The sequence below is a fragment of the Vitis vinifera genome, chromosome 14, assembly GCF_030704535.1.
Source record: "Vitis vinifera cultivar Pinot Noir 40024 chromosome 14, ASM3070453v1".
In the NCBI taxonomy this organism is placed as follows: domain Eukaryota; kingdom Viridiplantae; phylum Streptophyta; class Magnoliopsida; order Vitales; family Vitaceae; genus Vitis; species Vitis vinifera.
In genome coordinates this window covers 12788591-12800807 of record NC_081818.1, presented here as the reverse complement: position 1 = coordinate 12800807, position 12217 = coordinate 12788591, and the positions used below count along the sequence as shown (strand labels likewise).

The following is a 12217-nucleotide window of genomic DNA, read 5'->3' as shown; positions in this document are numbered from 1 at the left end:
AAATTGGAATTAAACATCTTTTAGTCATAGACAATGAAGTTTTGTCTATCTAAAGTACTTTATATAAATATGTGGTTTAGGTTGAAGTTTCAATGTAGCAACAACAACTTTATTCAACGTTTAATATGTGTGGAAAATACAGGTACATTTCCACTCATTACTATTTGTCAGAGGGGATAAAATAGACTGTAAAACACTAATGTGGGTGTCATAATTAGCCCATTTTTCTTCAACATCCTCTACTAGATTAGTAATGTAATTTGAGGGTTTATGAACTTGATCACTATCTTCACCTTCTTATGAATCCATAGGCTCTTATTCTATGGTTAGGGTGTGATCTGGAAAACGTGACACTATATGATTGGTATCATGACAATGCCCTTGAGGCCTCGCTCAAGTGGGAAAGGGTCGGGGTGGGCTTATGGAAGGGCTTTAGGTTCAAGTCTCAATGGAGACAAAAAAAAAACCTATAAAAAAGAGTGACTCCTACCATGGCAATGGTGACACTCTATGTTAGAATGACTAGATTGAGGATTACTTGAAACTAACTCTCCACTCTTATTACTTCTCACTCCTAGACTAGTGTTGTTGTTGCCACTTGAAATAATTTGACTGGCTTTAACATCGTTAGTAGCCCTTAAGTTGTTTCTTGCTCTATCATAAAATAAAACTTGAGAATGATAAGATTTGTCAATTTGATAAATTGTATGTTTTTTGACTAGGAATCCTAAAGTATCTCTCAATTTATAAAAGCTTTGTGATAGACTTTCTTTAAAATTTCAAGAGAGCTAAGGTCTACCTCTCTTTTAATTTATGATCTCAAACCATTAATGAATTTTGCCATACCTAAGATTCCTCCCTCATTTCGCATATTAATTAATTCCCTCAAAGCATGGTAAGTAGTCACATTGAAGGATAATTGCCTAGTTCTTCTTGGTCTTGTCCAATTCCTCATATCCATTCCCATTCTTTTTGGGCAATTTTATTTGGAAATCAAAAGCCCTTTCAAAGGTCAAAGCTTTTGTTTGGTTAGTGGTGCATAAGAAGGTAAATATCAATGACTTGCTTTAGGTGAGAAGACCCTACAAATCCCTTAGTCCTCATTAGTGCATTTTATCCAAAGGAAATGGAGAATTGATTGACCTTCTTTTTCTACATTAACTAAATAGTCAATGTGGTTTAGGTGAAACCTAGGAGTATCAGAGATATGATGGTTATCTCATTTAGAGGATTGGGGAATTCAATCAAAGGTAAGACTCTTTGGCAAATTGCTTGCCTCATTATGCTTTGGATTGCGTTTTAAGGAAAAGTGTAGAATGGAAGGGATGTCGTGGGATCTACTTCACTTTTATTCCTCCCTTTGGGAATTTTGTACTGTGGATTTTAGTGGAGTTCCACTTAATGTTATTCAACTTAGTTGACTTTCGTTTTGTAACTCAAAAGGGGTAGATAACATTGAGAGGGGTTAATTTCGGCTTTTGAGTTATATTGTGTATGGCCTATGTGCATAATTCTCCTTGTATAGTGGAGGAGTCTGCTCTTACTTTCATCAGGTTTTGTATTTTGTGGGAAGGATGTCTCATCCTTCTCTTCAACTTTTATTGATATAGATATATCTTTTGTTTCTAATTAAAAAATAATTGCCTATGGTTAATCCACAAATCTAGCAATTGCCTCTTATGATATGTAAGGAAATATATATATATATATATATATATATATATATTTCCACTTTTGTTTCATTTTCAGCCCTATGGTTTTGGTTCCTCACCTAAATGTTCTGAGTTGGGTTGGACTCTTTACCAATATTGCTTGGTAGAACCAACAATTTCATTTTGGTGAAGCAAAAGCATTGAATGTTTGGTGTATCATACTATTCAAAGGAATCCTCAAGATGAGCTAACCAATAAAAGAAAACATTAGTCTAACCATCTATCATAACTTAGGGCATCTACTTTAGCATTCTTGGTTATATCACTTGTAGTATCATGTGGCCTTGGTAATTGTCTCAAAGGTACTCAAACCAATGTCTTTCAGTTTGGTGTAACTTTAAACCAACTTGTAATTGGGAGAATTGTCAAGCCATCTCAAAATGAAATTTGGTTGACTCTAAGCGAAATTTTGCTTGAAGCTCATCACAAATTGGTTTATAGAATTATGCTGAGACAAGTTGAGTCATGGATTGGATGATTCATAGGTTTATAGAATTCACTATTATCTCTATATTTTTTTGATAGGTAAGGCCTCCCACAATTATCTATATTGATTTCAAGGGTGGAAACCATCCCAAAAGTTTAAGAATAAAATTAGGATCATCGATAACTTCTTCACTAGCATTAGAGAAAGACATGGTTTTGTTTTCAAGTTACAAATAGGAGCCTCTTGATCTATCCTTTCTAGCCTTAAAGTTGCAACTAGACCACACTCTCTTGCCTTAGAAATTAAGTTATTAAGAATATTGATTGCAAAGATAAACAAGAAGGATGAAAGGTATCTCATTGTCAAAAATACATTTGGAGGCTACCTATCAAAAAAGAAAAAACAAAAAACATTTGGAGGCAACAATTCATGCCTTAGCATCACCATAAATCAATGTTGCAAAACCCATTGACGAAAGAAAAACCTGGGTCACATTCGCTAATTAGTTTTAAACATGTTCTCAGAGTGAGTGTATGCTAAAGAAAACCATTTTCTTTTCTGGATTGTCATATCTTATCTATAATTTTTGTATCAATAACATCTTTAACAAATAGTCTTTGAGAGGAGGAGATATTCTTTGGAAGCCTTATGCTAAGATGCTTGAAGAGGGCCTTTTCTAGGACCTTATAGAGACTAGTTACCAAGTTATTAGGTTTAAAAGCGTTAATCCCTATGGAGCAATCTCTTTTGCTGAGTGCAAAAACCATTATGGTAGAATATTCCCTAAGAAAGAATCTATCCGAAGAGGAGATAGTCTTATGGAACATTACGAGGTGTTGGTCAACAACTTTGATAGATTTTTGTCCAAGGTTGAGGGCTTTATCCCCGTTTGTTTGAAAGATGAGCCCCTTAAATGGCCTTGTCAACCATTTTGCGCTATCCTCTCTAAGAAAGGCAAAGAGTCTAACCCCATGATCTCATCTTGTTTGAAAATCTACAAATTTCCTTAGAAATCATCTTGTTCTAAGATTGACTTATCCTCCCTTGAGATATATTTGATTAGTTTTTTCTCTCCTAAGGTTTACCAATCTAGCAACAATTTAGAACTACAATCATCCTCCTTAACTCACATCAATGGAAACCTGCCTCCAAATCACATATTTGTCTCTTGTAATTTTCCCTATCTCCATTGTCCTACTTATTATCAAGGATCAAGCTCATATGATAAGTGACTCATTCCTTAAATTTCAACCTTTGCAATCTTCATGAGTGTTGAAGCGTTCCTGTTTCCAATATCACCAAAAGTTGCTTTGTTAAATTGAAAGTTGCACAATGTAAAACATTCATAGCATAACATGCTTTGGATTCACTTAATCATGATGCAGTATTGATGTTTGAATGTATATACTGTCCTTCTTTGATTATATGTTTTGATAAGGATTTTGATTATTGTTTTGACTAAAATATTGCTCCCTAATAATTAATGACACATTCTATAAAATGCAATTATACTTGATATATTTATAAAATCATTGCATGCCACATGTATAGTTGTGACATATAGGCATCATTGTTATGTAGCCAATCATAAAACATCACATCTGTTGGGACTTAATTCCACTTAACCAACCAAGATAGTAATGCATGACTATGTGCATACACTTTCCCTTGCTCAGACCATCTCACATCCTTTCTTATGTTGTAGTGTTGAGCTACTTGGGTTAGGGGAAGGGTCTCTTGTGCAAGTATGTGTCAAGGTGTTTGATCATTCACATCTCAAATTTTACGATAATGGACTCAATTGAAAACATATTTTGACTGGTACTTGGATATGACATAATAAAGGGGGGAAAAAAAATTAAAAGTCAATTAGAAGCAAAAAATCCTTGAAAATAATAAAATTATCTTTCTTTTTTGATTTATCCTTATTTTTAGAAAAGAAAGAAATGCTAGGATTTGAGGACAAGGCTCGGGCTTCAAAGGCTCTTTGGGATATCATTTGTTTTTTTTGCTTTCTTTTGGGCTTCTTGCACCACAACATTTAAGGGCATCACCCTTAATGTGGTCCAACTTGATTGGTTTTTAGTGTGTAGCTCGAAAGGTATGGGTTAGCAAGGAGAGGCTGCTTGGAAGGAAATTATTCAAATATTAGAGTTATGAGTTGTTTTTTTTTATATTCTCATGTAGTACTTTAGTGTTGTATAAGTTTACTTAGTACTTTGGATGCTTCAACATGCTTTATGATTAGTTCATTGTATTTTGGGAGGATTCCTCATCCTTCTTCTGTATTTCTTTATCCTTAATTTAATACATTTGTTGTTTCCGATAAAAAAGAAAAAAGGAAAAAAATCTTAGAAGGATCCCCACACCCACACCTTTTTCATATTGTGTTGACATGGGTATGTTGGGTTAAGTTGACGAGTCTGGGTATCAAAGGTTGATAGCATTTGGGCATGCATGCTACCATTGGTTAGGTGCCAAAGTACCTCAAATAACCACAGAATGTGAATGCCTGCATTAGTAGGAGAAGAGTCTATATATCTCTAAAATATCTTTGAATGTGTCACTTTGGAACGATACCTTGATACAAATGTGCTTACTTAGATGGTCCAATTCGAACTTGATGCATCTTGATGGTGGAATTAATCCTCCTACCATTTGAGTATTTTGCCTTAGTTTGATAATTAGAGTTGAGACTCACTAAGGTGGGATTAAGGTTCCACCAAGCTTGTTTTGTCCAAATCAAGCCACATGTTACAATATGAAGCTTTCATGTCATCATAGGACAATTAGTATAGGAGATACCTTTATTTTGAAGCACTATAAAAATGATATATATCTTACCAAAAGGAAGAAGAAAATCTCCTCCTAAATTTGCTCCCAAATTCTGTTGATCCTTCATTATCTGGATAACATACCTTCTTGCCAGTGTGCCAACCCTTTTGTCTGCCATTCCACTGCATCTCCCTTCATATTTAGACATTGCATCTACCCTTGTGATTGGCCTCCTTCAATTAAGAACCTAACCTTTAATATGAAGTAAATAAAGTATCCTTATTGATTAAAGTATATTATTATATTTCTTTTTGGAATGTGAACTTTGAGAATGAGTGCTCATTGAAGAAGGTTAGAAATTTTTAAGCCTCATGAAAAAAAGAGAAACTTTTGCAAATTGAAAGTTGTAACTTTTGTAGATAGTGCAATGATGATGGGTTAGTTTAGCAATAGTGATCAATGGAATTATTCTATAATATATTGAAAGAGAAGGTCTATCTCTCTATGACCTTTGTGCATTCTCTTTCTTGGATTCCTATAAGATGAGATCTTTCATTTTGACCACATAGCAATACCGGTCAGAAATGGAGGTGAATCTTCGTGTTATCTCATGAGGTAAGACATAAGAATAAAAGCTTGTAACAATAGGGAAATTTTATATGATGAACCAAGCTCGATCTTGTTTGATTGGAAAAAGACATCATATTCCTATTAGGAAAGAGTCTTTTTATTAGGAAAAGGAATTCCATGAATTTATATAAACCTATGTAGAAGTATTGAGAATTTAGTAACTATCTAACGATTTAAATGCGTGATTGTCTTATCTTGGTGTGATTACTCAGGAACCTTGTTTTTTTTTATTTTTTTGATAGGTAAGAATGCAAAGGTATAGAAATAAAGAAGAAAGGGCGCCCAAAGGTTAATCCAAAGCATACCAATAGTGTACAAGAGGCGCCTAAAGGCAAAGACAAAAAAGAAGAGGGGATACAAAAAACTCATCCACCTTCATCTACGACTGATCAGGAACCTTGTTGTGATTATTGAGGATCTATGTTTTTCTTTCCTTCTCACATAAGTGGGCTGCTTAGGAAACCTTAGGTGTGTTTGCCTATGAACCTTGGTGTGATTTCTAGAAGCCTTGGTGTGATTGCCAAGGATCCATCTTTCCTTTCCTTTCCTTTTATCTTCTTTGATCTTTCATCTCATTATACAACAAGGAAAAATCTTTTATAGTGTTGGAAATTTATAGATATAACATCATATTCATAAGGATCTTAAGGTAACTTAAAATTTAATGTTTCTATTCTAGAAGCCTTGGTGTGATCGCCAAGGATCCATCTTTTCTTTCATTTTCTTTTATCTTCTTTGATCTTTCATCTCATTATACAACAATGAAAAATCTTTCACAGTGTTGAAAAATTATAGATATAATATTATATTCATAAGGATCTTAAGGTAACTTAAATTTTATTGTTTTCTCACTCTCGCTGGCTGGGATTTGTAGTTTGTTGAGCCTTTTTTTTTATAGATTTATTTTTTTGATATTGTGGATAGAGCTCTTCTCTCCTTTCTATTATGTGCTCTCTCTCTCTCTTTATCTCCCTCTCGATATTGTGGATAGAGCTCTCCTCTCCTTTCTATTATGTGCTCTCTCTCTCCCTCTCCCCCTCTCTAGAAATAGTATTTTTTTTTGTTTCTTCAAAAAAAATTATTAAGTAATTGAGTATCTTTGTTGTACCACGTCAGCATGCTGATGTGGTACAACTATCTATTCATATTCTATCATCTTAAAGCTTAAACATAAGCAAAATGAGAAAGTTATTTGGATTTGAAAATGATTATGGAAAATTTTTGGTTATTAGAGAAATCAATTTTGAAATTTTATTTCTAATAAAACAATTTACCATTTTATTCATTTTTACAGAACTAATTCCTGATGAGATGGCAAAATATGAATGGATGGTTGTACCACATTAGCATGCTGACGTGGTACAACAGAGGCACTGGATATTTGCTCATAATTGCAGTGCTCATTTGTGGTTTTCTTTCCTTTTTGCCCCTTCTGCATTATGGTTGTACCACATTCCTCTGATTGGCATATGATTGCAGTATTTGTTAGGGGTTTTGGCCATTTATTATTCTTACTACTAGTCAACTAGTTTTTAGATTTTTTCTCTTCAATCCGAGGCCTGTAGATTTAACAGCTGTAGTTGTTAAAAATGAATGGGCACAGGGTAATGATATGGTTAGTTTAAGATTATATTTTATACTAATAAACTATTCTGGTACAAGAAGGTTATTGTAAAAGTTATTATTATAATACTAATGCCAGTGGAGAGAAATAGGAAATTGCCTTTGAGAATTGTGAATGTGCAGATCATTCTTTTAAAAGTTCTTTTTTATATCTATTTTGGGATTGGGTAAGATTGTATATTGGGGATGGCTCCATGTCGATGCTTGATTTTGTGGATTGGTTATGAACTTTGTAGGGTGCGGGTGCTTATTTTTGTGTTTCCGCGCCTTTCTGTTTTTTGGTTGCTTGTATACATCGTGTATACTCTTCTCTTTTTAATGCAATTGCTTTTACCTATCAAAAAAAAAAAAAAAAAAAAATTATAATACTAATATGCCAATATTTTTGGATCTTCTTATTTATGGGGATGAGGCTGTTTTTGTGATTTCTTTTTGTGTGATCTATAACTTATTGACAAATAATTTTGAGCTACTCCTTCTCTATCTTAATTTTCTGATACGGTTTCTTTCTTTCCTAGATATTGTTTTATTGGGTTACCTATTCAATCAACACGACTTATGTAAGAGATGGACGAAGAACATGAGGAAGTGGAAGATGTCGAGAGTAGTTCTAGTGATTCTTTCATTGATGATTTAGACAACAATGAATCAATGACATCTGGTCAAGATGATGGATTGCATCTTGAGGCAAGCCATAATTGATGTCCCTTTTCTTCTTCCTTCCTCCCTCCCCACCCCCAATTTGAATTGTCTTTTGTTCATATTTGCTGCATTATCCTTTTTAATTTCCCTTCTATGCTAAATCATTTGAAGCTTTTTCGTGCTTCCTTTGTTTTGCACTTTTTTTTTGGTTGTGCAGGTCACTTTGACTGAGGAAGAAATAGAAGAGTTAATTGCTGAATTCTTGGATGTTGAGAGTAAGGTATCATTTTTCTTTGCTAGATTCTAACTTTTCTTTTTAATAGGTTTCAGATTTCTTTCTTGGTTCTCTCATTTTCATTTTAGGCTGCAGAGGCCCAAGAATCACTTGAAGAGGAATCACTTTCCAAATTGGAGATTGAAGTTAGAGAAGAGTTGGCACAAACCCTTCAAGGGAATGATGTCAGTTCTCTGTCCTCACCCCCATCTTAATATTTCATTTGGTCTGGCCTATTGTTGATGCTAATTCTTTTGTTGATAGTTGGAAACGGCTGTTGCAGAGGAAATGGCAAATTTTAAGGAAGAGTGGGAAGCTGTGCTTGATGAACTTGAGACTGAGAGTGCTCACTTGTTGGTCTGCTTCTTTCTTCAATCTGAGTAATTTATGTAGTTCTTGATGCATATTCCACATCCTTGCATTCACACTCAACTTTGCTTCTTTTGCAAAATGTTTGTGTTCAAACCAAATATTTATTATTATTATTATTGTTATTTTCTTTTACTATGCTCTTCTTTATGCGAGTAATGATTGTGATTAGTTATTTTGTGTCGATCTTTTATTAAGTTTCCCCCCAAGAACTTAAAACAAAGGTGATATTCGAAGCTGCATGAATTAATCTGGTATTGAACTTACGAGTCATTTCTTGTAAAAGAAAATGGATGAGATCTTTTCAAGTTAAGAATATGAAAGATGTTTGAGAACATTTCTTGTAAAGCTGCAAAATGTTTGAAACCCTTTTAGTTCCAGCCCTTTAAGCAATTTGGGAGTGGATTAGTCCCCAAAAGGTATTTGTTATGCCCTGTTAAACAAGATTGAGGAAATTTTGTCAAGTTTCTAGTCCTTTTGGCCACTTATTCTGGAATCTTGAATAAAAGAATAAAGATCACAAGAAGGGGGTTAAGTATATACTGGATTAAATTGTCCTCTCTTAGAGAAATGTGACCATTCTTTATCGTACAATGTTGCTTGTTTATTTTGTAGCAATTGAATCTGAAAGTTTTAATTTCTAAGGTGGCATGTGGGCTGGGCTGTGACTGTTCTAAGACGGCCCATTGCCCTCCTGTTATTTGTGTTGCCCAAAGAGGAGGTGAGGGCTCTATTATGCTGGACTGCAGTGCTGGTTCTAAGACTAGCCTAGTGGAATTGGCTATTTTTGGGGCTTCTTTTGCCTTTAGAGGGAACAATTTCCAGAAGTCTGAGCTCTCCCTGTTGGTAGTACTTCACACAAGCACCTACATGGCCCTCATGGCAGAAGTGACAAGACACCCCGGTACTATTTCTCTCTCTGTTTTTTCGTTGGGGACATGTGCAATTTCTTCTCCATCTCCTTCTGGGAATGGTCCTGGTCTGGAGGGATGTGAGGTGGATTCTATAGTTGATCCACTGGGAGAGGGTAGCAGTCCTCTAAGGATGGTTTTGGTGGACGAAACTTCAATGGAGTTTGGTGAGATTGGTGTGAGGCTGATCAAAGTTGTGGTGGGTGAGATGGATAAGGAAGAGGGGGCACGCCTTGGTTTGGTTCAGAGGGTGGAGGTGCCTACGGAGGATTGGTCCTCAAGCAACCTGGCAGCTTTCAACAATTGGTTGGGCATGAAACAGTGGGGTTCGAGATTGAGATCTTGGCTCTACTTAGAAAAATGAAGGTGAGGGAAGAGGTAAAGGTCCAGGAGGGTGGAACGAGGAGGAAGAACTCGTCTTCAAAATTTGAAAGGGAACTAAAGAAGTTGGAATGTTTTGTGAATTATAAGGGACCATTAGGTAGACAATTAGAACCTGTCAAAAAGAAAGAAAAAGGTAGACAATTAGGAGGTGGAAATGGAGAGTGGGATATTGCTGCAGTGGGTAGGTGATACCTTTTTTCATTGCTTTGGAATACTAGAGGGTCTTCTGACATCATCAAAAGGAAGTTCATCTAAGCTTTGTTTGGTTTGCAGCAACCAGTTTTTATATGCCTGCAAGAAGGTCGTTGGGGGGTACTGTGTTTCTTCTTGGGCTTTAGGCTTGGTTTGAGTGGTGGGTTGTTGTTGCTCTTTCCTTTTGCTTGTTGTAAGGTGCTATTTGTAAATTCTTTATGTACTTTGCTGTGCCTTTTCAATCACTTTTAATATAATCACCTTTTTTACCTATCAAAAAAAAAAAAAAAAAGGATCTAAAAAATCAATTGGTATAAGACCATCCTCTAAAGAAAAAGCTAATTATCCATATTGGGTTGTTTACTAAACTAAATAGGAAACAGAATAGAAGAGAAAATGATTCAGATAAGGAATGAATCAGAGTTAGGTTGAGGAATCCCATTGAAGAGTTTACAGAGGAAAGTGAATTAGAAAGAAATTGATTGTCTTTGAAGTGTTTACAAAACTGATAGGAAAATGGAATAAAAATGAAATTGAGTGGCTTTGAACTGTTAACTAACTGTCATTTTTGATACTGTTTCAATCTCTGTTTGCTTCCCTATGTTTTAATGATATATTTTGTTACTAAGTTGTGAGATCCACCTCTAGTCACATTTGTTGGATTTTATTTATATGCTCTAAACTTGTTATTCTTTTGCTCCTTACTATATGTAGTTAACTAAATGTAAGCCTTTTCGTTTGACATTGTTTCACTGTCAAGCCGATGTTGGGATGCCAAATGAGCGTCTCCATTGGCTCTGTGATACCAAAATTCTGTTTTCAACCTCAAACCTTGAAGTAACTGACAGGAAATATGGAATGAAAAATAATAAGTTCTGTATATTAGATTGACTATACACACAATTTATATAGAATATTACAAGAGAAGAAATAGGAAACAAGAGACATGATCAGAAACTAACTTATTCCTAAATCATAAAACTATCTATTTACAAAAATAGGAAACTAACATAATAGGAAAATAATTCTTCTATTCTATTTACAGCTCAACACTCCCCCTCAAGCTGAGGAATAGATGTCTTCCATTCCCAGCTTGAATACAAGATCGTGAAACATTGAACTGTTCAACCCTTTTGTTAGGATATTAGCTAATTGATGTTTTGATGGAACATAGGACATACACACTATTCCTTCCTCCAATTTTTCTTCGATGAAATGCCTATCAATCTCAATGGGTTTTGTCCTATCGTATTGTATAGGGTTATGAGCAATATTGATAGCGGACTTGTTGTCACAATAGAGCTTCATAGGACCATCCCACTTGATTCTCAAATCATCTAGAATAATCTTCAGCCAAAGTAGTTCACACAACCCTTGAGCAATGACCCTAAACTTTGATTCTGCAGACGACCTTGCTACCACATTTTGTTTTTTACTTCTCCATGTTACCAGATTACCTCCAAGAAAAGTACAATACCCTGTAGTTGATCTTTGATCCACTAGGGAACTTGCATAGTCAGCGTCGGTGTATGCTTCTAGAGCAAGAGTATTGTTCTTCTTGAACAAAATTTCTTTCCCGGGGTTGCCTTTCAAGTAATGTAGCACTTTGTAAGCAGCTTGAAGATGAAGTTCTCTTGGATCATGCATGAATTGACTGATTACGCTCACCGAGTAGGCGATGTTTGACCGAGTGTGAGCAAGGTATATGAGCCTACCAACCAGCTTTTGGTACATTCTTTTATCACTACTGGTTCTTCTTTAGCTTCTCCCAACTTGTGGTTTGGATCCATTGGGGTAGAGACTGGTTTACACCCAATCTTCCCTGTTTTTGCCAATAAATCAATCACATACTTTTGTTGAGAGATGAAGATCCCTTGTGTGGAATATGCCACCTCAATACCGAGGAAGTACTTCAGTTTCCCTAGTTCCTTTATCTCAAACTTTGTTGCTAATCTTTGTTTCACTTCATGCTTTTCTCTCTCATCATTTCCAGTCACTATGATGTCGTCAACATAGACTAGAAGAACAATTACTCCCCCTGCAGCCGAGTGCTTAATGAAGAGAGTGTGGTCACCTTGACTTTGTTTGTACCCAGACTCTTTCATGACTTTTGCAAATCTCCCAAACCAAGCCCTAAGAGATTGTTTGAACCCACAAATGGCCTTTTTCAGGTTGCACACGTTGTTACTTGTGTTTCCCTCAAATCCCGATGGGATGTTCATGTAAATCTCTTCATCTAAATCACCATGAAAAAATGCATTCTTAACATCATACTGTA

At 35.3% G+C, this 12217-nt stretch overlaps 1 protein-coding gene across 3 annotated transcripts in view; it reads left to right on the top strand.

The window, feature by feature from the left end:
* LOC100244360 (protein CHROMATIN REMODELING 20) overlaps positions 1–12217 on the top strand; it is a 119897-nt gene that overhangs the window by 7440 nt on the left and 100240 nt on the right. For 2 of the 3 annotated variants that reach the window (XM_010661870.3, XM_010661868.3), the window contains exons 2-5: positions 7686–7854; positions 8027–8089; positions 8173–8268; positions 8348–8440. In XM_010661870.3, the coding sequence (XP_010660172.1) occupies positions 7735–7854; positions 8027–8089; positions 8173–8268; positions 8348–8440 (372 nt within the window). In that variant the 5' untranslated portion in view covers positions 7686–7734. Of the gene's footprint in view, positions 1–5786; positions 6013–7685; positions 7855–8026; positions 8090–8172; positions 8269–8347; positions 8441–12217 lie in introns of all 3 variants that reach the window. The other variant, XM_010661869.3, reaches the window with a different exon arrangement.